Source organism: Emys orbicularis, chromosome 4, assembly GCF_028017835.1.
Source record: "Emys orbicularis isolate rEmyOrb1 chromosome 4, rEmyOrb1.hap1, whole genome shotgun sequence".
NCBI classification, from domain to species: Eukaryota; Metazoa; Chordata; order Testudines; family Emydidae; genus Emys; species Emys orbicularis.
This window is the reverse complement of record NC_088686.1, coordinates 64,751,466-64,778,899: the sequence shown is the minus strand read 5'-3', so window position 1 is coordinate 64,778,899 and position 27,434 is coordinate 64,751,466. Positions and strand designations below refer to the sequence as shown.

At 41.1% G+C, this 27,434-nt stretch overlaps 1 protein-coding gene across 1 annotated transcript in view; it reads left to right on the top strand.

The window, feature by feature from the left end:
• LOC135878099 (cytosolic phospholipase A2 epsilon-like) overlaps positions 1 to 27,434 on the top strand; it is a 43,862-nt gene that overhangs the window by 3,098 nt on the left and 13,330 nt on the right. Inside the window, exons 3-12 of the mRNA XM_065403668.1 lie at positions 15,007 to 15,143; positions 16,443 to 16,574; positions 17,649 to 17,689; positions 18,573 to 18,615; positions 19,749 to 19,812; positions 21,472 to 21,632; positions 21,772 to 21,855; positions 24,915 to 24,952; positions 25,670 to 25,826; positions 26,555 to 26,691. Of these exons, the coding sequence (XP_065259740.1) occupies positions 15,007 to 15,143; positions 16,443 to 16,574; positions 17,649 to 17,689; positions 18,573 to 18,615; positions 19,749 to 19,812; positions 21,472 to 21,632; positions 21,772 to 21,855; positions 24,915 to 24,952; positions 25,670 to 25,826; positions 26,555 to 26,691 (994 nt within the window). The remainder of the gene's footprint in view (positions 1 to 15,006; positions 15,144 to 16,442; positions 16,575 to 17,648; positions 17,690 to 18,572; positions 18,616 to 19,748; positions 19,813 to 21,471; positions 21,633 to 21,771; positions 21,856 to 24,914; positions 24,953 to 25,669; positions 25,827 to 26,554; positions 26,692 to 27,434) is intronic.

Sequence of the window (27,434 nt, the reverse complement as noted above, 5' to 3'; positions counted from 1 at the left end):
TACAGCCAAAGGCATTATTTCCCTTTCTGTGAAGAGCTCTTTGGACTGAGGAACTCCTTTTAAGGAAGGTGGGGGTCAGAAGGAGAGGCACCAGACCCAGGGTCCCTGGCTTTGTGGCTTCCAAGGACACACAATGTCAGGAAGCCAAGGTGGAGCTTCACGGAATCCAAAGCCAATGCAGAGGCACAAGCAGGAGCGCCGCCAGCTTTTCTGCCACCCTAGGCGGCGGAAGGTCCCGCCCCGAAATGCCGCCCCCCACAGAGGCGGCGGAAGGTCCCACCGTCGAAATACTGCCGCGGTCGCCGCCCCCCAAATTGTAGCGCCCTAGACGACCGCCTAGGTCGCCTAATGGGTTGCGCTGGCCCTGGGCACAAGGCCTTCATGTGGATAGATATGTGCCCACAGTAGATCCCAGGGGATTGGTGGGGTGTATGGGTCAGACCTCCAGTATCTTCCTCAGGGGGGCAAACCTCAAACTTTGACAAAATTATGCAGAGGAAAATAATGAGGGGAGCCTTGCAGAGCTTTCTGGTTTCTGCCCAGAGGCATTATCTCTCTCTGAGATAACCTTAGTTTAAAGAGAATAGATGATACTATGCCAGAGGGGAAGGAAAAGAAATCTAATTCACATCTGTTCTCTTACGGGATTTTCTTACTGCAAATGTGTAGTAATAATTTTACTTACGGCTTTAATAAAAACAGCATCTTGTGCTTTACCTTGCTATTATGGAAGCTGCTGCATTTCTCAAAATAGGTTAAGACAGGTTACATGACTAAATGAAAAATGCCAAGCTTTAATTTCACGTTTCTTTCAGTATCATGTGTTGTGTGTTTTCTCAAAGAGTCCAGCACTTGGTGTAAATTTGTTTATACATTTCTTGTTTATGTCCTGAGGAGACAGTTTCTGCTGTCCATAATGACAATCTCCAGGACTTTTTAGTCACCCGCAGTGAAAAGGCACCAGTCTCTTTAGGAGACACACTACCTCCCGCAGTTCCCACTGGGCAGTGTGGCACTGCCCTTCCCCCAATGCAGTCTGTGCCTTCAAGGCATAATTGAGCCCTCACTTGGCTAATTGTTTTTATTCCCAGTTACTCTCATAGAAGCCCCAGAAGGTTATAGATATGCAAATTAGTACTTTAATGATACTCTTAAACAATACATGAAATTCATAGTACAATAGAAAGTGCTGTGAACAATGATGATCTCTCTTCTTCAGAAAACAGTAGGTGGTCATTTGTCTTGTATCCGTGAATCTATTTTAAATAGAGAGGCTGAAACCAAAATGCCTTTACATGAACCAGCCCGAACTACCTTGGTTCAGATAAAATGAGCAGAATTGCCACCATCCAGAAGTTTTAGTTTCCTGATACTGGTGTTTTGTTTGGGTCCCCTATGGGCTTCCCCACTGACAAATGATGTGAAGAAGAGCCTTCTGATTCCCCTCTCACTGTGGAAGGGGAGTGAAGTAATCAGGAACATGAAATTTTACCTAAAGATCCCTTTCCTGTTGCTGAGTGTAAAGGGAGAGGACTCCTAAGTTAGTGCCCAGGCCCCTTCTCCCAATGGCCCAGTGCAGGAGTCTGAATAGAAGCCTTCAGGACCGCTCCCAGAGCAGAAAAGGAGGTTCCTCCCTCATCTCAATTCTGTTTGAGGAGATTGAAATGGCCTATGGGCCTGAAGAATATCTCACCCTGTCAAGCTAATTCTGGGTCCTTTATCACCACACAATTCCCCTCTAATGAGCCCTGGCCACTTGCCTGAAATTGACTTTACCATATTCCTTCACCAGCTCTTTTCCTTTTCTTTCCGTAAATGTCTTCAGGGAGGGAAGCCAATGCTCTTTATCCTTTCCTCGCATTTGATTTTCTTTTTTTGTGGGAGTTGCCTACAGTTGGATTACTACCCTTCCTAATTCAAGAAGATCTTTGGATAAAGGACTAGGCAGTGGAAGAGCCAGGATTAGAAGTCAGAAGTTCCAAGTTCCCAGTCCTATACTTATTCTATTAGATCATGCTGCCTGTTAAAGTCATTGCTTGAATATAAAAGGCATATTCACACTATAACAGAATGCAATCTGGAGTCTGGAACCGAAACAGTATTGGACAAAAAGTGTGTTTACCATGTTGCAGCCTTTCTACCTTACTCTGTGAAACATAGACAAGTTATTGCCTGCAAATAAATGCTGAAAGCATTTCATCAACAACTCCTCTAAGCTATTATTCACACAAAGTGGCAAGATAAAATCATGAATAATGAGAAGTTGCACAAACAACATTGAAACAATGCTTGTGAAAGGAGAGCTTTGGTGGACTGGGTACATCCTTCATATGGTGAACACCAGGCTCCCAGATAAAAAATTCCAAGGTGCAAAAGATCAAGAAGGAAAAGAAACAAAGTTTTGAAAACACAGTGCATCGCCCCTTCTGAGGCAGATATTAATATGCAGGAAGCTACTGCTGTAAACAAATTGGTTTGACATCCTTTGGTATCTGATTCAGGATGTTTTGAGATTAATTGAGAGCATTTTGCAAGTAGGAGTTGCAGATAATCTGTGCTTACTGATGAGTGAGTAAAAGTGACTAATCCACAGCGTTGAAATGTGGACAGTAAAAATGGTGGCACTTGTGATTCTGACTTCCATGCCCACATTCGCAGAACTCCTCACTCACCATCCCTAGTACTCAATACTACAAACATTGCCCTGAAAAAATCCTCTATGAAGTATTTCTGTATTGAGCCCCAATCTTGCAACTAAAACAATGAGGACGGACCCTGTGCAGAGCCTTGTTGAAGTTCTTGGGGCTCCTACTAAATACATGGGTTCACCTGCATGGATCAAGCTGCAGGATCAGGGCCTAAATGACTGCTGTTTAATTTCAGTAATATTTGTTCTCTGTAATTCACTGCATCTAATTTGTATGTACTAACGGGATCTCTTATGACAAAAATACAACTGCCCCCATGAAATACATAAAAATTGGTAGAATATTATAATTGAACAAGTTTTAACTAAAATGTCTGTCTTTTTAAAAAAAAAAAATGTTTAAACCCTTTGGGCCAAATTCAGAGGTGACAAAGGGTGGTGTAAATTACATGTTGGCAGCTGGGTGTAACTTATGCTGTGAAGAAACAAAAGGGAAGGGTGTAGCTGGATAAGTAACTTAATAGGAAGGTGTAAAATAACACAAGCCTCACCAGTTTTCATAGAATCATAGAAAGATGGAAGACTTCATTAGATCACCAAGTCATCTGCCTACAGTACCTTTCCCTCGTGTTTTGTTTGGTCTAGTTTTGACATTCTGGAAGGATGAGCCTCCACCACTGTCCATGGGAGATTTCTCCATAGTGTCACTTTCCTAATATTGAGATTACATTTTCTTCTCTTAGTTTCATCTCATTAGTCCAAGTCAAATCCTGGTGTATGACTATAAGTAATTCTCTCTCCTATGGATACTTGTAGATAGAACATCTATCTTACTTATTGCTGAACCAACCTGTATGTACATAGCTTTTTAAATCATTCTTCATAAATCAGTCCTTGCCCCCTTTCTCCATTTTTGTTCCTCTTCTCAGAACACCCTTCAGTTTGTTGGTATCTTTTGGGAAATGTGGTGCCCAGAAGTGAACAGATTATTCCAGAGGTCATTGCTCAAGAGCCAGACAGTGAGGGACTGCTACTTCTCCTGTTCAGTCTATTATCACCCACAGGTGGCTTTATCCATCAGAGCTTTCCAGCCTATTTTCTCCCACTGAATATCTGTATTTAAGGTTATTTTTCTGCAGGTATTTTACTCTGCATTTTTCCATAATGAACCTCATTTTGTTATTTTCAGCTCAGGTTTCTAATCTCTTTGTATCATTTATCTGTCTCAGCTGGTGTTTAGAACGCCTCCCAATATAATATCATCTGATTACTCCTTCTTCCAGATTATTAATGAAGATGTTAAATAAGGCCTTTCCTACCACCACTCCCTCAATATCTCACTAGCAACTCCCACCAAGTAGATACATTGCAGTTATCATCACTTTTTCTTTATGGTTGTTTTAGTGAGCGTTCATTCAGCATGGAAGAGTTTTTGTCCAAGACAATTTGAAGTCTTTATTTAAAGACTTTTTATCTTGCATCTTCATACCCTCTCTTGCTACTCCTCCTCACCCTCCACTGTCCCATTAGTATGTAAGCTACACCTATTTATACCAATTTGCATCTGTTTACCAATATATAACTGACAACACCATTGGCCATCTGTGAATTTGGCCCATTGTCTGTGCCCTAGATACTCTCTACTCCCACATTACAGCCATACAACTCGTTTTAGACCATGTCTGGGGCTTGGTTGCTTATAACTAGATACGAATGCAGATTATTTTAATCCTTATCAGACTCACTGACCTTCCAGACCTCACTATAAACATTGCCCAGGAAATATCACAAAAACACCACTGCTGTTATTGCCAGTGGTGTTAGTGTTCAGGAAAATCAGAGACCTGATTACTGGCAGTATAATAAACAATACATAGATATACTGGCATATTAGTACAAATCTTTTAAAAGGGGAACAAAAAAGAACCAGGGAATTATAGACTAGTCAGCCCAACTTTGACACTGAAAAGATACTGGAACAAATTACTGAGCAATCAATTTGTAAGCACCTAGAGGGCAACAGGTTTATAAGGAATAGCCAGCATAGATTTGTCAAGAACAAATCATACCAAACCAACCTAATTTTCTTCTTTGACAAGGTTACTGACCTAGTGGATGGGAGGCGGGGGGCAGCAGTAGACATGATATATCCTGATTTTAGTAAGGCTTTTGACAGAGTCCGAGATGACATTCTCATAAGCAAGCTAGGGATATATGGTTTAGAGAAATTACTATCAGGTGGGTGCACAACTGCTTGAAAGACCATACTCAAAGAATAGTTATCAGTGGTTTGCTGTCAGACTGGCAGGGCCTATCTGTTGGGGGCTTGTAGGGGTCTGCCCTGGGACTAGCACTATTCAATATTTTTATTAATGACTTGTATAATGGAATGGAGAGTGTGCTTATAAAATCTGTCGATGACACCAAACTGGGTGGGATTGCTACATTTTGGAGAACAGAAAGTTAGGAAGGAAAAATGAGGGGCACAGCTACAGAATGGGGAACAACTGACTAGGCCGTAGTACTGCTGGAAAGAATCCGGGATTTATAGTGGATCGCAAATTGAATATGAGACAACAATATGGTGCAGTTACAAAAAAAAAAAAAAAAGCTAATATTATCCTGGAGTGTATTAAAAGGAGCGTCTTATGTAAGACATGGAAAGTACTCTAATCGGCAGTGATGATACCTTGACTGGAGTACTGTGTCCAGTTCTGTGTACCATACTTTAAGAAAGATGTGGACAAATTGGAGAAAGTCCAGAGGAGAATAACGAAAATGATAAAAAGTTTAGAAAACCTGACCTATGCAGAAAGGTTAAAAAATCCGAGCATGTTTAGTCCTGAAAAAAGAAGGCCTGATAAGTCTTCAAATACGTTAAGGGCTGTTATAAAGATGACCGTGATCAGTTGTTCTCCATGTCCCCTGAAGGTAGGACAAAAAATAATGTGCTTAATCTGCAGCAAGGGAGATTTAGGTTAGATATTAGGAAAAACTTTCTAGGGGTTTCTGGAATGGGCTTCCAAGGGAGGTTGTGAATGCCCATCATGGGAGATTTTTGAAGAACAGTCTAGACAAACACCCATAGGCGCCAACTTTTCCCAGCATTGGTGGGTGCTCGCCTCCGGCTCCGACCTGACTCCACCCCTGTCCCAACCCCTCCCACCCCTGCCCTGCCCCCATTCCAACCCCTTCCCCAAAGTCCCCGCCCCAACTCCACCCCCTCCCAAATCCCCCACCCTGTCTCTTCCCAGAGCACGCCATGTTCCCCCTCCTCCCGCTCCCTCCCAGTGTGTGCCGCCGCGAAACAACTGTTTCGCAGCGGCACACGCTGGGAGGAGAAGTGAGGATGCAGCATGCTCAGGGGAGAAGGCGGAGCGGAGGTGAGCTGGGGCAGGGGAGATGCCGGTGGGTGCAGAGCACCCACCAATTTTTCCCCATTGGTGCTTCAGCCCCGGAGCACCCACGGAGTCGGTGCCTATGCAAACACCTGTCGTGGATGGTTTTGGTTTACTTGGTCCTGACTCAGCGCTGGGGGCTGGACTTCAGGAATTCTCCAAGTCCCTTCCAGCCCAATATTTCTATGATTCCATACTAATGGCATGCACTGGCACACATTGTTGCTCCTCGAATGGTTCCACCACCATATTAGCCATAGGATTAACAATCCGCTCTTATGCACAGCACACAAAGTTGTGTAGTATAAAGACGCAGCTGTCTGTCATGCTGTTTGAATCATCCTAGGTCAGTGAACTTTGGACACTGTGGGTTTGTGCAACCACAAGTAGTAAGCACATCACTTATACAGCAAATCACTGACATTTCAATATTTCTCCATCAGCTCATTGATCACATGGGATTAGGAGCAGGAAGAGGGTGAGAGTGTGGTAATCTGGACACAATAAAATTGATCTGGTTTTAAAGCAAGTGGTTTTACAATGGCACATGATCTTGATTAGGGGCTGGGTGCACCATTCCCTTTGTGTCTGATGGTTGACTTTGGGGTGTTTAGGCACATTCACTATTTGCTTATTTATAGCATCCATGCAAATTAGCACTATGGAAGATTAAATGGAAATATATATACACGTTATAATTTCACTTGATCCATCCCATACTGTGGGAATGTCCTGCTGTCCACCATTATGTACTGGTTCATACAATGTGCAATACATTATTGCCTAAGGTCACCAATAATAATAAAAACAACGAGGAGTCCTTGTGGCACCTTAGAGGACTCCTTGTTGTTTTTGCTGATACAGACTAACACAGCTACCACTCTGAAATAATAATAATGTGTTGCCATGATTGTAACCATCACATGTCTAGACCAGCAGCTGAATCACCTCCAATTTAAAATTACAGAGTGACTGGAAATCTTTGAAGAAATATGGCCTCCAATGTTTGATTTTTTTTTTCCAGTTTACATGCTGGTCATATAAACTGTTGTAGTGTTATAAAAACATAAGATTCCAAAGTGGTATACATTGTTTCCTGTGGTGCATGCTGTGCTTGAGGTGTTATGACATTGCACAGATATGTCCCTGCGAGCAGATATGGAAGCTTGGAAGCCTGGTTTCTATTCATGACTCTGCCTCGGGTTCCCCATCTGTAAAAAGGGGGTTTGTTGAACTACCATGTCAAGTGCTTTGAGATCCTCGAATGAAAGATATAAAAGTGCCAAGTACTATTATTTATCATGATTTGTTTGATGAGGTATGTTTCTGTGTGATACCTATTATGGGGACATCAAACTTGGTTCCTTGCTCTGGTATCGGTATTATTGTCTTGAGCAATATGTGTCGGTGTGGCCGTGGTATTTTCAGACTTGGATCATGTTGCTGTAATGATCTCTGATGGTACCGTGCAATTAAGACCCAACCCTGCTTCTATACCAAAAGATAATTAGTAACTTGTTTAATAGCCTAATAAAGTGGCCTGGATCCTATATATGCATGCTACTCTACTTTTTCCAGTATATTGCCCAACACTGATCCTAGGGCTGACACATCATACACACTTTTAGGGACTGGATATACCATGATTAGAGCTGAGTGAATAAGTGAGTACTGAGTGATTTTTCATTTTGCTGAGTACATGTATCTAGCATGGTAGAATACAAAAGAAAGCTATGCAGAAAATGTAATAACAGCAATTCTTGGCATTTCTATAGTGCCTTCCACCTGAGGACCTCAAAGTACCTCACAAACATGAATGAATTAAGCCTCGCGACACTCCTAGGAAGTATCATGAGATATATTTTACAGATGGGAAATGAAATAAAAAGAGGTTTAGTGACTTGTCTAAAGTCACCCAGAGGGACTGTGGTAGAGCTAAGAATAGAACCTAGATCTCCTGATCCTTGTCTTAATTATATGTAATTACTATTATTTATCATGAATACAAAGCTGTAGACATGCACAGGACTGTACAATAGCCTGTAAAGACCACACAGATAACAGGACTCTGCTCCTAAATATTTTTGGGTGGGCCTGTGAATCAATATGTTGCTCTCTACAAACTCCAAGCGTGATCACACCACTGTACACAAGGCTGGTCTGAGAATTTTGGGGAGGGTCAATGAAGTGATCCGTTGGGTCACTCAGAAATGAAATGTCTCATTTTATATTAAAAAGGGGGCAAGAACAGCTTCCCCCCGTCCCTTCCACGTCTCCTGCTGCAGGGTGTAAGGAGCTTAGCTACTTGTGCTGGAACCTCTGTGCTGTTTCCAATATTTAAAAAAGTTTTTCTTAGTATGGGAGTTACTAGGACCATTGGAGGAGGTGGTGGTGATGTGTGAGATTTTAAAGCACTGACATATTCATCATCACAACCTCCTCCATCCTCGACGGGGAAGAGAGAGAAACATTATTCTTCCCATTTTACAGATGGGGAACTGAGGCAGAGAGGTTACATGACTTGACTAAGAGTCACAGAGGGAATCAGAGCAGGGTTTAGAATGCAGGAGTCTTACGCAGAAATGCTAAACCTTAGCAATGGGTTTACACTTTCCTGTCTATCTGTATGAGGGAAAGGGCAGCAAACAAAAATCAAACAACCAAACAGACCCGAGATAGCTTTGTCACTTCCAAGTTCCAAATATTGAGGAAAGGAAGAGTAAAACCATTGACTTTGTGATTCCCAAGATCAGGGCTACCCATAGAATGTACAGTGTAAAGGCACAAGCAAAACCAAATGGGACAAGACAAGACACAGCATATCCAGATTTGGGTGTGTCCATTGTACTGTAGCTTAAATGTTTGAGTAGGTGTGTATTTCAAATGGAAAAGTTTTCCAAATAGCTTCATAAACACTATATAGTGATTTGCACGGAGGACCCGTTTTCTCCATGCCACTTGCAGCAGTTTTCGCTGGCTAATCATACATTAGTAATAGACCTTCATTTTTTAGGGTACACTTCATACAGTTTTAGGGGTGGGGCACAATGGGTGGTGTAATCCTATGATTCACATTTATCCTTTGTGTCCTATTGCCTGAAACAAAGTGCATTCACACTTGGGTATAATTTTGCCACAGGATTATTCTTATCCATATATAACTTCCCTTAGATTGTGTCATGCATACAGCTGCTTTTACAAAAAGACCTGGGATGGTCATGATGGTGAAAAGGGCCAAAGTCATATTTGCAAAGTGCTGTGCAAATAAACCCAATCAAAAATAATTTTAATTCTTTTACCAGGTAGAGAGAGAGAGAGACCTCATCACTCCTGAAGAAGCTAAAGTGCTCGGGAATGATCCGATATAGCAGCGTAGTGCTAGAAATCATCCCATACTGAAATCTCGGATCTGAACATCCCTCAGCTATAAAGGAGCTCAGTTCTGAAGCCAAATTTCATAGCTAGCCTATAATTCTATAACTGACTGAAGCAAAATCCCACACCAAATACCCCTGACTTTTGGGCAAATTCAAATCCAGATGTGAAGGTTGTGGCGTCAGCCCATCTCTAATTAAAACAACCAGACTGAAACCAACACAATGTCATGCAAAAGAGCACCCTCATTTTACTCTGCTGCTTTGACACTTAGGCACATTTTCACTCGCATAGCAAAGAGTTTTACAAATTTCATCAGCTGCACTTTTGGGCTCATATGGAAATCACATGACAAGATAAAATTGCAAACAATGAAATTACGCAAACCGTAATAAAACTTTGCTTATAAAAGTGTACTTTTGCTGACTTAGACTCATCCCTAGGGCAGCAGGTTCCCAAGGCAAATGTTACACAGTCAAACTGTTCAAGAATGTTAAAAATTGCAATGACTTTGGTGGGGTTTTTTGGTTGCTGTTTTTTTTTGACCAGCTTATGGCGTGGTAATTTTTTCCCCCAAAAATTCAAAACTTGGGCAAAATATGTTGACCAGGTCTATTCTATAATATTTTTAAAATTTTTGTAAAAAATGAAGAGCAGGCAGAGGTAAAGATTCAAAGCTGTCCTGAAAAGGGCCTTCTCCATTCTGACAGACCCTACAGAAGCAAATACATCAGTTTGACGAGTTCCCATTGCAGAAAGTTGTGAAGCCAGATGTATTAGTAAGAAAAGAGGATACTCAGCAAGCAAAAGGAGCAGGAATCAGTCACAATTACCATACCAAGCACTAACGCATTTCCTTGCCAACCTGTGGAAAGCTCTATCCGTCTAGAATTGGATTCTTTGTCTTGCTAAACCAGTCATCTTCTACTCTTGAAACAAAAGCGGATAAGCTGTCGATGCTGTTGTCACAGATCCATAGGATCAGTGCTATGCCCAAGCTTCTAAACAATCTCTTGGAGCAACCCCTTCAGTGTGGCAGATCCCTTAGGGGTCTCAACCTTCCTTTAGGGTAGGGCACACCCTGCCTCCTAGACTGAGTGGACTTCAGCACTCCTGCTTCACACTCAGCAAGTGCGACTGAGATAAGTTCCTAGTGGTGACTTGGACAGTCTTCAGGGACTAATGAACCCTAGGTATTTGCAGCAACACCCAAGCAGTGTTTTCAAAACAGAGTAGGATTTATTAGTCAACTGGACCACAGCACTAAAAGTCCTTATGGTAGCCTTATAGAGAAATAAAGCTTAAAGCATAGTCCATTATGATCAAGCCACAATTCATCAGCCAAGCTGTAGTGAGTTCCATTTTCAGGCTCTGTCTCTCTCTGATTTCATTAGTTCCAGGGGAGAGCTGCATGGTTCTTCCAGAGCCCACTCTTATTGCCCCATCTCACACCTCTCAATCCTTTGTTCTCGAGCTGGGGTCTCTGCTCAGCTTCCCTACTGAGAGTGTCAATTCATGAGTCATTTGGAGTTTGCATTGTTTCTCTGGACACCCTGTTGATCTGGATCAGTTTCAAGCAGTTCCTTAATGACTCTGTTCATTTCATCCAGACATGGAGACTCTTGGGGCTGGTCTACACTAAAAATATTGCATCAGTGTAGCACTTAAGTAAAGATGCTCCTATGCACATGGGAGAGAGCTCTCCTGCTGGCATAGTTAATCCACCTCCCCAAGAGATGGTAGCTATGTTAGGGGGAGAAGCTCTCCTGCCAACATAGTGCTGTTTACATGGGAGGTTAAGATGCTATGTTAAGATGTTATGATGCAGTTGAGTGATGTAGTTATACTGACATAGGTCTGTAGTATAGCTCTGCCCTTAGTCTGCCCTGAGAGTAAACTTAATCCTTTCCCCCTCAGTGAGTAGCAATGCAAAGTCTGACCCTCCCTGGTACCATCCTGGGTGTACCCCAACCCAGGCAAGCCCTATACAGGCTTCAGCTGTCACAGCTCTTTGGGTTGTAGAACCTTGGTAGGTTCCAATAACACCCTCCAACTATCTTGAAATGTTTTGCTCCTGCCAACAGCCCCAGAAATCCTGCCTCTGTGATGCACCTCTCCCAACTGCCCTGGATTCTCCCCTGTTGGCCACCCATCGCCTCCCTGAGCAGGGAGAAAAGAGCAGCTGTAGAGTTACCATCAATAGACTCACCAAACTTCCCTCTGCTGACCTACCAATGCTCAGCTGATTCACAACAAAACTATAGATCAGTTCTTCCCAGCCTATGGGCTGTGACCCTCAAGTGGGCCATAAGGGCTCACCCACTGGGTCACACTGCACCATTTCAGAGCTTCACTGCACTATCCAGGCAGACAGGGGCAGAGGAAGAGGAAAAGCCACCTCAACACACAACACCAGCCATTCCTCCAAATACCGCCCCCGCCCCAAAAAGCAACAGGTTCCTGCACCCAGCACTAAGCATCCAAAACAATTCTGATGCCTTTGACAGGCATGAAACAGTCCTTGCTTAGGTAATACAGTACTGCAGTAGCCTTCTACAGTATTCGGTGTGCTGCCGGTATGGACACTATTCAGTGGTTGAAGGCATATAGCATATGCTGTCGTCTTTGATTTTGGAAGAAGGACTGATTTTTCCAGACATAAAATAGTGGAAGGCAAAGGTAAAGCATTTTGGATTAAGAATAGGCATCAAACTGTTGAGACATTAGCACATTTTTTTAGAATTCTCTTTGCACCAGAGAGGTACAGGCGAAAGGTGAAGGGAAGTGTAAGTCCTCTACTTAGCAGAGAAGAAATGCTAATAGCAGATGACATTAGGAAGCATGAAGTGTTTAATGCCTATTTTGCTTCAGTCTACACTAAAAAAGTTAATTGTGAACCAGATACTTAACACATAATATTAACAACCAGGGGGAAAGTATGGAAACCAAAATAGAGAAAGACGAGGTTACAAAATATTTAGATAAATTAAATGTATTCAAATCAGCAGGGCCTAATGAAGTTCAGCTTAGAAGAAAGCATCTAGTGGGCTCCCCCAGGCATCTTTCCTGGATCAGGTACTATTCAATATTTTCATTAATGACTTGGATAATGCAGTGGAGAGTAAGCTTATACAATTTGCAGATGACACCAAGCTGGGAGTGGTTGTAAGCACTTTGGAGGATAGGATTAGAATTCAAAAGGACCTTGACAAATTAGAGAATTGGTCTGAAATCAACAAGATGAAGATTAATAAAGCCACGTGCAAAGTGCAACAAAAGGTTATGTATCAAACAAAATCATAATACGATTTCTAGAGACTAAACTTAACAGGCTAGCCTCCTATCAAAGAAGTTTATCTCACCCCAAATGACCTTTGCAGCATTTCAACCAGGGCAGCTTGTGATCCCATTTCTAATTGGACTGCCTGATTACGTCCTAGGTACAGGATAAAGTGGTGTCTTCCTTGCCTTCTCCTCATTTCCCCCTAGAGTTCATTGTTTGTACCCAGAATCAAATAACCCCCTGCAGCCTATTCTCTGGTGTACTGCCTCCCTGTTGATTTCACATCCCCCTGTTGACTTTGTATGTAAATGGAGCTTCCATTTTGTTGGCTTACAACACTTAATTTACATGTCAACAGAGACAAGTGAATACACCTCTTTTGTCCGGCAGGAAACCTGTTTGTCAACTATGCCCTGAAACAGACTTTAGGAACATATTTTCCATATACATACATGACTCCTTACATTTTACAGCAATATTAATGACCAATGTGACCCTGGCTTTCATTTAAGCTCTCTCATGATATTTGTTGATGCATGAGAATGTACGTACCAGGACCAGGATATTTTTGTAATCCTCTTGCCAATTGGCATTGGGAGATTCTTAGTCGCAATCCTGCCCTGATTTTAGGGGAATGGTGGTAGTGGCACTGTTCATGCATCGTATGGTTGCAGAGGGGGCTAGTGAAGTGTACTGCCAAGTGTACCTGCTATTTCTTTGATTAGGAACAGAATGTACCCCCGAGTAGCGCACACTGCTGACAGCAGAAAATATGCTAGCTGGCTGACAAGATGAGCACCCCCTTAGAGAGCAGAGCACATTTTTTTGTGGAGTGGGGGCATGGTGCATATATGACCATGCTGCCAAGGCATTTCCTCCCAGTTCTGGTAAGCACTAGGGAGAAATCCTGCCATGTGGCTGGTTCAAGAAAAGAGGATCTTTATACCCTCCTTTCTCCTTCAGAGTGAGAGCCAAACACTAGATGGTTCCTTGATCAGTTCAGGGCAGATCTTTTCTGATACATAATGATTTGTAGACTATTAACCCTTTCTGAAGCCCCTGTGATAAATGAAGTGGGGGAGGGATAGCTCCCTTTGATGGAAACCTAGCAAGCCAGTTAGCTGTAAAATCCCTCTTGGTAGCTGTTCTCTGCTTGCTTTACCTGTAAAGGGTTAAAAGTCCCCCAGGTAAAGAAAAGGAAGTTGGCACCTGACCAAAAGAGCCGATGGGAAAGTAGAACTTTTTAAAATTTGGAAAGAAGCTTTCCCTTTGTCTGTCTGTTCTCCGGAGAAGGAGACACGGAGCAGAAATTCTATAAGCATGAATGCTGTGTAAGGTTTGAACCAGGTATAAAATTCATCTTCCATACCAAGAAAAAATCATTGGACAGGACATGTTTAAATAGACGCGATTAGGTTTATTTCTTTATTTTGGCTTGTGGATCTCCTTTGTGCTAACCCCAGATGCTTTTGTTTTGCTTGTAACCTTTAATATGAACCTCAAGAGAGCTATCTTGATGCTTAATTTTTGTAATTGTTTTTTTTTAAGATCTAGCAAAAAGCCTAAGTTCCAGATGTATTTCCTTTCTTTTTGTTTTTAATAAAATTTACCTTTTTTAAGAACAAGATTGGGTTTTTGATTTCCTAAGAGGTTTGTGCATAGGTTTGATTTCCTAAGAGGTTGTTTGATTAGCTGGTGGCAACAGCTGATTTCCTTTGTTTTCTTTCTCAGCTCTTCTCCAGAGGGTGTGTGTGAAAGGGCTTGAGGGTACCCCACAGGGAGGAATTCCCAAGTGCTCCTTCCTGGGTCCAAGTTTTTTTTTTTTTTTTGCATTTGGGTGGTGGCAGCATTTACCAAGCCAAGGTCAGGGAAAAGCTGTAACCTTGGGAGTTTAATACAAGCCTGGAGTGGCTAGTATTAATTTTTAGAATCCTTGCGGGCCTCCACCTTCTGCACTCGGAGTGACAGAGTGGGGATTCAGCCTTGAAGCCCCAAATAATGCAAAGCATAAAAACGGATTCTCTGTCTCCTTTGTAGAGAGTACAATATAGCTATGCATTTTGAACAGGTTTTAGTTTATTCATTATTTTTCCAATAATTAAAAATGCTAATAGTTTTGATAAAAAAGAAAATTGGTTGGGGCAATGGGCGCCATACTGGACAGACATGATGGAAGATCAGCTACCGTAGTGTACTGAATTCTCTATATCTCCATGTATACATAGAGTAAATTTGGTAAATAAGTTAATACTACATATAGTAGATTACTTCATTGCCATTTAATCTGTACCTTTCTTACACAGTAACCCAGTCTGATTGTTATGTGAGCCTATGGCTACCAACTGCTTCAGTCAAAAAGGCCCGGACCAAAACTGTCGTCAACTCCAAAAACCCAGTATGGAATGAAACCTTCCATTTCAGGATTCAGAGTCAGGTCAAGGTAAGACATTGTGAACAACTTGCTGTCAGGGGCTGGTAGATCTCTAGTCCTGCCAAGCAGACTGAGTCAGGTTGTTCAAGTTTTCTGCCCACTGCATTCTACAAACTCCTTTCTTCCTAGATGATAAAAATACCAGAGGCAAAACTCCTCAAATGACACTCGTACTCTTACAATTTCGGAAATAGTAAAATTAGACTTTTCACAGCAATGAAAGTGCTGCTTTGTATCCTAGCTGCGTGCCGCAGCCTCAAGGTAGGAAACCCCTCAGCCCAACCTGGATGCTGAGCTGTAAGGTCTAGGCTGGTGAACTGTGCTCACTACAACCCATGTAGTACATGAACACCAAACAGAATAATGTGGAAGGGCTGGTTATACTGGAAAAGATGGGTGGACACAATTGAGCAGCAACTAGTATTGCACAAGATGTCACATTTCTACTCAGATGCTTTGCTGCCACTAGAGAGTTTTTTATACCTTTGTGTACAAAATGTGAGGACATGTATCTCCACCTACCTACCATTGCTCGCGGATGGCAAATTGAATTACACTTCCAAACTGGTTAGCAAGCCTCACATTGTTTGCAGAAGAGGAGAATATTTAGGGTAACTATTTTCCCCTCTGCACAGCCCCATCACACATTTTTGTGCAGTTTTGTTCTCCTCTTCATCTCATAATAGGAGGGAACATAGGGCGTATATAATTATGCAGTAATTATACTAGTTCCTTTTATATTATATGCTATTACATTATTGGGTACAAAAATAACCACCAGCTGACCTGCAGTGTGGATTACTGGAAATAAATGAATATGGATTGATCCTGTAATCACCAGGAGCTTAACAGTAATTTCCCTGCCCCACTATAGTACTTGGGATGGATATACTTGGCAATGACCATATAATGGTTACCAAATATGTATAATATATAACATTACATCTTCCATTTCTTTCTCACAGAGGGAATAAGAATAGAGTTTTTTGGATAGCAGGGATTACTGTAGATAAATCTTTGAGCCAACTCAGTAGAGGTTGCATGTCTTAATTCATGTATAGGCAGCTGAGTATTATTTGACCACACTTCTAGCTTTTGACACTAAAACTGGGCGGGCAACAAAGCAATATTTTATTTAGACTTTAAATATACTTATTCATAGTTGGGTCACTGCCAAACATCCCCTTTCCTGTTTTCTCTGTCTCATTTTATCACTCACCTTTTAATTCTGCAGCTCATTTCCCCACATGTGAGGGCTGGAACTTCTGCTTCCTATACTTTTACGCATTATTTTACTTTTGTTTCTAGAACATCCTGGAGCTGAAAGTCTGTGATGAAGATGATCACACCCCAGATGACCATCTCCTCACTGTTTTCTTTGATTTATCTAAAATCCAACTTGGAGAAACAGTTCGGCTGAACTTTCAGGTGAATCCACAGGTGAGGATTGAAATCAAATGCAGAACTTGATGAGAAGTTTACACTCGTCTCAGTTTTCCTCATAAATGTTTGTAATACAGAACTTGCTTTTTCCTTGCTGTGTACTTATGGTATTAGCCATCTCCCCATATCAACTTCTCAGCTTACTTCATTGTAAGACACCTTAACATTTTTTCTGTATTTAAAATTAAAGTGTGGGCAAGCACCTTCACACAGTTTTTCAAAGGACATTGGTGTGAATTTGACACTGTTGACCAAGTCTGTCTTATTGCTGATCTTCGTAGCAAGGCTGAACCAGCCAAAGACTATGGTATCACCCCGGAATGGTATTAGAGGTTCTTTTGTAGTTGGAGCTAGTGGTTCTGATCTGTGGATGAGGTATTATTTTGCCCTGACACAGAAACAACTGATGCTGCAGTTATGTATCGTGAGCCCAATGTTCAAACATGAATGTCTAAATAGGACTTAAATCCACATCTTTTTGGTAAATACAAACTGATTCTATGCTGGGGTGCTCAGATCAACATTGAGAAATGTTAATGCCAATTTTATGATTTAAGTCTCCAAATTCAGATTTGGGTACATATATTGGAAAATTGGGCCCGTATTTCATGTTTTCTTAAGTGACAAATTATTGTCAATAGAATGTAAGGTCAGTTAAAAGGAAAGTTTAATGTCTGGTGACTTATATGGTGTCTTGTGACCAAGCAGGTTAGGTACTGTTGCTGCTAAGGTAAGGAACATTTTCAAGGACAGGTGAAGCTGTCTATTGCTCATTCAGAAATATTTCTCTCTCTTCATCATTTCCCAAAGAGGGAAAAGAGAGTGACAAGTATGACTTATCTCAAAAACCTCTCCTTGTAATGGGAAAATCAGCTACTGGGAAGCAGAATAATATAATGGATATAATATAATTTAGATTGAAACTGAAGAAAATGAAGCACATTGCATTTGCACCAAGGAGAGGGGAAAGTTACTTTGCAGAAGTTCTATGCATATCAAGGGGTCAGGTTTACACAGTATCTTTATGGAGAAGAGTAATGATGTAGTGACTTAATTCATTTTCATTTTTAGGGAAAGGAGGAGCTAGAGGTTGAGTTCACAATGGAAAGCAGGTGAGTAAAATCCAAGCGTTGTCAAATAACGTAATTGTTAGAGGCGTTAGAGATTAATTAACAACAAGGAACATGATTTGTACACCTGCTTCCACCTAAAGCAACATGGCCAGACCTATGTGGATGTAGTTGATAGTGTATGTTCAGCCTCACTGGACACTAGCTGGATGTTTCTATATGGCATTGAGTAGCGGAATAGTTGGCAATGTTGTTTTTATGAGGTCACACTTAGGCATCCAGGTGAATTTTAAAGCTAAAATGAAAATTGAGTGAAGTGCAGGAATGTCTGCTGATTTCCCCCACCAGTTGGTCTGTATGTGGATTTAACACAGATTTAAGTACTAAAAAAGATTCTAACCCATTTCTGTGAAATAATATGGGCATGTATATCTCAGTTTTAAATTGTTTTGTTATTGATGTTCAAAGTGAATGGGGGAAAATTGTCTCCTTATGCTTATTATGCCATGTTGGACTAATTCATTAGCCTTTCAGCTCTGGAACTCCAGGGTCAAGTATGGATATTTTTGGCCAATGGAATAAATTCAGTGGTTTCTATCTGTCAGCAAACTCAGCTTGATGTACATTTGAAAACTACCCTGTTTCGGCACAATGAGCAGTCTCTGCTCAGCAGAGCTCTAGTACTGGAATAGTAGGAGCATTAAAAAGCCAGATTTATTTAGAGTTTCCCAGGAATGTGAGGAAAACTGGAAAATACATTGAGAATTACTCCTGTTGCTAGCCTGTACTGTCAGACCCAACACTTCCAAAAGTGACAAAAAAATTAAAATAAGCAAAATACAAATAAAGAACAAAAATGGCAATTCATATCCTTAAATTATTTAAATACTAGTTACGAACTGAGTATGTTTCTTTTTATTTTTAGTCCAGATCTTCCTGAAAACATCGCTACGAATGGTGTATTAGTGGTAATTTTTATTTTCTATTATCTTTCCTCTATTGCAGGGGTAGGCAACCTATGGCATGCGTGCCAAAGGCGGCACACGAGCTGATTTTCAGTGGCACCCACACTGCCCGGGTCCTGGCCACTGGTCCGGGGGGCTCTGCATTTTAATTTAATTTTAAATCAAGCTTCTTAAGCATTTTTAAAACCTTATTTACTTTACATACAACAATAGTTTAGTTATATATTATAGACTTATAGAAAGAGCCCTTCTAAAAACATTAAAATGTATTACTGGCACGCGAAACCTTAAATTAGAGTGAATAAATGAAGACTCGGCACACCGCCAAAGGTTGCCAACCCCTGCTCTACTGTATAGTAATGCACATCATACTGCTTTGAACAGAGAACGAGTTGCCCCACAGTTATCCTTCCAACACAAAATCTCTTCTGAGGAATAGGCTGGCATTGGATCCCAGTGAACATGACAGTCAGCTCTCCCACACATCTCCCATGTTAGGAGAAACTGAACTGGAAGAGCTGTGAACTGCCCCAAGCTGTGCTCCTCCAAAGTCCCACAGAGTGTCACCGGATGGCACAGACTAGAATGGTACAGCTGTGAGCATCCTCACAGCCAGCGTTCCCGCACCATTATCTAGAGTGACTCCTGTTGGGAGAAGCTAAAATTGGAATAGCTGTAAAATTTCCCATACACCATTACCTACAGTGTGGCTGGTATGAGGTAGCAATATATCTATATAACTGTAAAGCTTCTTCTATGGCTGGTCCATTCAATTACAGCTGTTATTTCCGTAGCTTTCTCTCATTTTTTCCCCCTGGAGAATCTATTGTCTCCTTGGTGCAGGCCTGAGGATACTTCTGTTTTCTCCATCCGTATACACCCATCCTAGAAGTCATATAGTAAGTCTCAGCCCACCATCCTTTCAGCCGAGGACTAGACATGAATCTCTCCAGAGACTTTCATTGGAAGCTGTTGCAGAGCATCATGAAGTAATTAGTCCTCCCAAGGGCTGATCTTGCAGTCTGCACAACACTCCCGCCTCCTTTCCACCTGGATAGCAAGAGACTAGCAGGGAAATCACACTTAGTTTTGTCTGTGTCATTTTATCTATCTTTTATTCATTGTCTCTGTTACAGTCTCGTGAAGTTTCCTGTCTGGAAGTTCAGGTGAATGAGGGGAGGATAAAGAAGGAATCCCCAGGTTAGTATTTCCTTAACTGGTAGAGTTGGATGAAACTGGTTAAAATTTTATAGCAAAATTTCAACAGAAAAATATCTGCCATTTCTGGGGTGATTTGTTTATATGCATTACAGAAAGGGCATTCGGTGTTTTAAAGGAAAGGAGAAACTCCCAACATTTCCTATGGGCTTTGGATCAGGTTCTAATTGATCAGACAACATATAGGGAGTATTACATCATTCACAGTTGAACACCAACTATAGTTAATTAAACAGAATAGTTTCCATCACAGCATCCTGTTGTTGGATGCTCATAGCTTTCTGAAACATTCATATACAGAGAGGAAATTTTCCATGCCTGATCTATTCCAAGAGTTGGAGTGAAATGCCTCCAGGTGTTTGAGTTCAGAGAAGATGGGAGTAAGTGGGGTGAGAAACAAAACTCTTTTCTCAATTTAAAAATTTCTAATTGCCCTTTTTCAGACACAAATACCAGCAGTTTGAGACCTGAAATATACTCTATATTACCCGAGATACTCATTGCACATCTTGGGCTGTGCATAGCCATTTTGTTTCCTCTATATCCATAGCCTTATGGATTTGCAATGCAACTTTTAAAATATTCTGTGTTGGTCCCTGATCCAGCAAAACATGTAAGCACGCGGATCACCACATTGAAGTCAGGGACGCTTGCTCTCATGCTAGATCAGAGCCCAAGTTCCTTGACTGAGAAAATCCTTTTAGGGATTTCATGGTTGGCCTATATAGCCTTAAATATGTGGATTGATGTGGTACTTTTCCTGTTGTTCATAGAGAGGGGAGAGGTGAGCCCAAACCAAACCTATCTACTGTAAATACCAATTTTAAGTTTATATGGACAAACTTTTGAATTCTCTGAGTGCAAAAAGTGTCTAAAACATTGCATAAGAGCTAAAAATGTTTTAACACTCCCTTGCTAACTAAAGAATAATCAAGTAGATGAAGGGTTGGATTCTCATTGATTTCACTGAGTTGGTTTGAAAATCCCACCCTTCCAGAAACAGGAATTTCCAGAGAAAGTTATAATCAACTGAAACCAGTGGTTTTGAATGTGTGTGTTATCTCACCAGCAGTGAAAGAATTGCTACTGCAATGCTCTAACACTCCGAGCAAGAATTATAGGGCAGATCATTAGAATATAATGAGATTTGTTTTATAAAGGAACTAAAGCTGAAGCCAAGATGCACATATAAATCAGTATAATTATTTATGTAACCTAAACCACTGACTGTCAAAATTAATATAACATAAAGTAGAAGAGCTTTTCTGTATTGGAGTGTAATATAACTAAGTGAATGACTCTCTTATAGGGCAATCCTCCCAATTACCTGAATCCCTTTTATCCAGAACTCCCTTGTATTCTACAGTGTAAATGCCTTATGGCCTGACTGTGAGAGATGCCAAGTCCCCTCATTGACTTCACTGGGAGTTGATGGTGCTCACAGGACTGGGCCCCTAGACAATGTTTATTATGGCTATAAAAAATTATGGATACATGGTTTATATGGTGTCTTGGAACATTATTGGCTTATTAAGCAGCATCCACATTATGAACTCAATGTAGAGAACTCTGAAATGTTGTTTTAAATTAGTTAAAGATGTGATAATCATGGGTTCAATGTTTGTTTTGTCACCTGTTTAGAAAGAAAATTCGCTTTTACAGTGGAAGGATCCTATGAAGGAACCCAGAACCTTTCACTGAGCTCCTGCCTTTGTCCTGCTTCTCCTGCCAGATTCCACTATATCAAGTATAATCACTCAGAACTGGGCATTGCACTGCCAAAGATGAGACAGCTCTCTGTGGTACGTTATCATCACGGACCTTTATGAACACAGCTCATTCATTTATCTTTTCTGGGGACTTGGAAGTGTGGGGGCGAAATGTTTAACCATTTCCTCCTTGTTGTATTACAATTAACCTCCCCTACCATTTTCTTTTTAGACTTCCTCAAGTCAAGATGAAAGTGAGTCCCTGACTCTAGCTCTGAATTCACTTCCCATTCAAGATAAAGTAACAATAGGAGAGGTGAGTGTCCACTCACCAGTCTCGATAGAATAAATACCAAACCAGGATGCTTTCAACTTACAGGGAAACAACTTTGCATTGTTGCTAAACTCCAGTCAGTTTATATGTTGTTGCATACACACAGACACATACACATGTTAAAAGAACATGAAGGTTGCAAAGTCAAGCACTTGAAAGTTAGGAAATTGCCTGTATAACTTCAGTTCGGTTCCCTTAAGCATATGCATTATAATACAGTTTTTAATTATATGACTACATGCTATTTTTTCCACAGGACCTTTGCCTCATTCAGCTCACAGGATGGATGGTACTCATTTAATAAGCAGCAGTTCAATATTTTGATATCTCCTCATTGTTAAATTTGTGGCCTCAAGCCTTTACTGCCCACTATTCAAACCCTGCTCCACAGACAAAATTATTAATTTCCTCATGGGATTTTGTATGGTGCTCATCACTAAGGCTGCGAGTTTGTCATGGAGGTCATGGAAGTCATGGATTCCGTGACTTTCCAAGAACTCCATGACTTCTGCAGTGGCCAGTTCTTTAGAACAGCATTCAACTGCCTTAACCATGAGACCATCCTTTCTCTTCCTGTAATTCTCTGCACACCATTCACTACACACCTTCCAACTTCTGCAACAAATGAGACAGGGATCCCATAGACAAAAGACTTCTTTACTATACAACCCAGATGCATCCTCAGAACAGATCCATTCTGAGCACTGAATGAACCAGGGTCCTGTGGGGAAAAATAGTTTGTAATCAAAAATTTAAGACTGTATCATCATGTGGATGCACAAAAGGCCAAATTAAGGTTGCACCGGTAACCTTAATTGTGGCATTTCCTAACTTGTGAGTGCTTGACAGTGAAAACTTAATATTCTTTTAATGGTTTTTTGTAATTGTAATTTCTGATGTTTTAAAAATGGCAAACTGAAAAAACAGAAATTCCATCATATAGCATCATATTGACACCCATATGGATCATCATCAGAGTTGGAACTTTTACAGTCACTGCCCAGACATCTGCCTCTTGAGCTAACGGAGTAACTGATAGCAGTAGTAGGTTGTCATTCTCTATATGGAACAGCACTAGAAGGGGATGTGACACATGCCCTTTGCTAGTGGGTTTCACAGATATTTGCTGACAGCAGAGGAATTTAGAGATTCAGGAATATTGGGTCCCATTCCAAGCTCTGGAGGTTAGCACATCTAGTGGTCAAAGATCCTTCTGTCCATTGCCACCAAGACTGATCCCTTCTCCTTCATCTCTTTCCACCTGTCCATGGCCTAGTCCCCTCTTTTCCACACCGTCTTCACATTTCAATCCCAATCTCCTTGCCTAGCCAGTTCCAGTCGTCACTCCAACTCTCAGTCCCATTCTCCACCCACTCAGAGCTTCAATCCCAATCTTCCTGCAGTCTGTGTCCCACTGCCTCCCAGTCCCCCCCCCCCCACCTTCCAGTCCCAGTATCCTTCCCCCGTCAGTTCTAGTCTCACCCCCCTCCCAAATCCCACTATGTTCCTTTTTTACCTCCCTCACAGTTTCGAGTCCCAGTTTCACCCTGTCACCCCAGCTCCTTATCCCAATCTACTTTTGTTTTTCTTCTTGGTCTGGCTTTTGTTTCACAGAATTACAATTTAGTCAAATTTGGGTGGATTTTCATGGGAATAACAAATGGCACATCCTTGACAGAAAGGCCAAATTTCAAGTCCCTGCTCCAAAGCATTGGGGCACTGCAACTTCCAATGAAAATGTTGTAAGAATTTTTCTAACATGAACAAAAAAATTAATTTTTCCTTAAACTCATTCCCGGAAATGACTGAATCATATTGTCTGAAACTTTCGAAAAATATTCATCCTGAGGCAGAAACCCAGCATGGAAAATTTTAGCCCAAACATTAAAGCCTGGCAAAGTTACAAACAATTGAAAACACAGGGTCTATAATGGGAATTTTGGGCAACCTTAATAAAAGGTGGTGCTACCAGACTTTCCTATAATAGGAGAATTTCTTTGTGCTCTGTGCATCAGCCTAGCTCTGCCTGCTTTGGGGAGGGATTTACTTCTTCCATGCCTTCCTTTTTCATCAGGGAAGATGAGAAATGGAGTCCAAATTAAAACAACAACAAAAAACCAGAGTGAAATCCACACAAACATGTAGGATAAATGCATGTAAAAAATCAGTTTGCACCCAGAGGGTTGGAATCTCAGATGGTCTAAATTAGCATATTCTTATTGACCTCAATGGAACTATGCTGATTTATAATAGCTGAGGTTCTGGCCCATTATTAACCCATGTCCACGACTAATTAGCCTGGGATTTAGAGCATATATTGGTATGCCATAGTTTAATTAAAGGTGGTAATTACTGGCTGAGGCCTTAAGTCTTTTAAACTGGTACAGGTGCCTGAAAACATTGGAAACATTGAGTTAAAATATTAGACTGAGAATTAACTAGTGGTGTTGAGTAGAACTGTGTGAAATTTTTCAGATGAAACTTTTTTATGAAAAATACAGATTCGAGTTGATGAAGACTTTTCACAAATTTGTGTTGAATTTGCTGTGTTGTTTCAGTTGAAAACCCCCCCCAATAAATTAAAAAAATGAAAAACCTTATTTTTTAAATGAAAGGCTTTTGATTTTTCAATTCAAAATAACTCTGTTTCGAAATTTGCCTCAATTTTAGTTGTAATAAAGATTTAAAAACTTGAAAGTGAAACATTTTATTTTGTGTTGACTGAAACATTTAATTCAACCCAAAACAATTTTTTAAAACTTTTCAGTTAGCCAAAAAATTGGAAAAAAATTCATTTTGGGTCTATTCGAAACAATTCCCCCCCCCCCCATTTTTTTCATTGTTCAGTAAACCAAAAAATCAGTTATTCGCGCAGCTCTAGTTTTGAGTCTATCTATAACTATCTTTCTCGAATTATTTATGGTCAGGCTCTGTGGCTTCAGTGCTAATTGTGGAGCAGGTAAAACTCATACCAAGGCTGAGAGGACACACAAGCTTAAAAATATGATGGCTCTTATAATTTTCCCATTCTCGATTTTCAGACCAGGACGTTTGATTTGCATGTGAAGACAAAAGAATGGTAAGAGAGTCCCAATCTTGCTTTTGGATCTGTGTGGATGGACCCCCGCAGAGCCCAACTGAAATCAACAGAGCTCTGTACAGGCATGGGGGTCTGTCAGTTGCAAGAGAAGGCCATTTGTTCTTTGGAAGTGGATAATGTCAGCAGAGCTCTTCCCTTACCTTGCGGGGAATAATGTCTTGCTGCAATCATTTAACAAAACATAATAATCTGTAATTGATTTCAACAGCAGATGAGAATATGTAATGAAACACAACACATTGCGAATAGGCTAATCATTTTAATGAAACTCTTTTATTAGATGCCATAGAAGCACCAGTCAAACTAGCAATTAGAAATCTGCACACACACTGGCTGGTCTAGTGTCATCGCCCTTTCCACAGCCTTGTTCTTCTACGGTACACAATTTTGGGCTCTACCCGGCAAGGGGCTGAGCTTTTTGGTGCCGATCCAGCAAAGCACATAAACCCATGCTTAGCTTTAAACATGCTCCTAGTCCCATTGACCACTCATGGAATTAAATTTAAGCACATATTGCTCTCTCTTTCATTTCTTACATTAGTCTGTCTGTACAGAGGTGTTGGAATGTCTTTTCTGTAAATATATCAAAGGTTTTATATATATATATATAGAGAGAGAGAGAGAGTGGGGGGGAGAGAGAGAGAGAGAGAGATGACTACAACAGGTAATAATTTGTGGGTTTTGCCTTGGCTTCAGGACTCAGGGCCTGTTTAACAGCTCAAGAAAACTAGATGTACGTTTGGGATTTGACCTGTGCACAGAGGAACAGAATTTCCTGAAGAATCGGAAGAAAGTGGTTGCTGCTGCTCTGAAGAAGGTTCTTCAGTTAGAAGAGGATCTGAAGGACCATGAGGTAGTTGAGGCAGAAGACTCTTATGTCTTGTATTGCCCCAGATGAATGCTCAGCCTATTGGGTACAAAAAGCCTGGTCCAAAGCCCATTGAAATCAATTGGGAGTCTTTCATGGTGTTTCAGTGGGAGTCACTGCTGGTGCTAGTTATGATGAGTGGTGTGTTGTTGGAGGGGGACTGAGGAAGTAGGATGTGTCCTGTGTAGAAAGGCGATACCCAGGGGATCCTTTTCTCTCCTTTCCCCAGGCCAGGACAATAGGCACATGAGTGTTCTACCCCCTTCAGGCCCCCATTTGGCTCAGGAGAAGGGTGTTCCATGAGGAAGTCTTCTCTCCACGTCCTGTTCAGGCCAAGGAGATCTCACGTTTGACAGACCAATGTTCTAGTCTGGACTGGCTATTCCTATGTTGGCCCCCAGGTGAATACCCTGTTTAGGAGAATCCCAAAGCTGAGTTTGATCCCAATTACCATACATATTTAAAAAAAAACCCACTTTGACAATGGAAGAATCTGAACTTCACTGTATTCAGCAGCAAGGAGAGTATCAAACAATTTAGAATGAAGCATATGCAGGGCCGCCCTTGTATTATTTTGCTGTGCCAGAGTTTATGGGAATGCTGTAACCACTCACATTTTTTGCTCACCTTTTGCTGATCTTTCTCCTTTTTAACCATTAATGCTCCTCATTGTTGTTTGTCACCAACTTTCTGCTTTTGTGTGTGTTGAACAGGTGCCAGTTGTTGCTGTGACAACAACAGGAGGTGGGATAAGAGCTTTGACAGCCATGTATGGCAGCATTTTGGGTCTTCAGAAACTGAATGTTCTGGACTGTGTTTCATACATCACTGGTTCATCTGGCACAACGTGGTAAGGAGGTCATTTTATAAGGTTTTATTTGATCCTTCTATAAGCTTCTGGGAGAGAGAGAAGTGCTCAAGGAATGTGTTATCTTGCTTGGAAATACATTACAGGGTTATGCCAGCATAGCTACAGCATCCTAGCTATTCAGCTACAGTCCCCGTAGACACGGCCTAAGGGTAAAATTTTCAAAGTTGCCTAAGTTCCATTTTAAAACGTGATTTAGGCACTTGGGACCTTAAGTCTCATTGAAAATCAATGAGATTTAGGCTCCCATGTCACTTTTGAAAATGAGACTTAGGCTCCTATGTCACTTAAGTACTTCAGAACATTTTCGCCTAAACCTAATTTTTTCTTATTTTCTAGCTAATAGTTCTTTTCCTGGCACTTAGATTTCAGCTAGCAAAAATAATTATCATTTTAGGTAATTTAACCCCATTCATGAATACCAGTGGGGAGTCATTGGATAGTGTACCGTACAGTATGTATTCTGAATGGAGTGGTGTAAAAATTACCAAATGAAACAAGGAGAGTTTACCTGAGATTTGTGAACATTTCCTCAATCTTGGGTAAGGTTTCAAGCAAACCTGTGCTGAGTTTTGACAGTGAACCTAGACTGAATTTTTTTGCGTTGGAGTGGAAACCATGTTGAAACTTGGAAATCATGTGGATTTGCACATCTCTGACCCCAAACCCAATGTTGTCAGATGAGTTTCCCTCTGGGCTTTGGAATTTGTTCATCTCTGAAACTC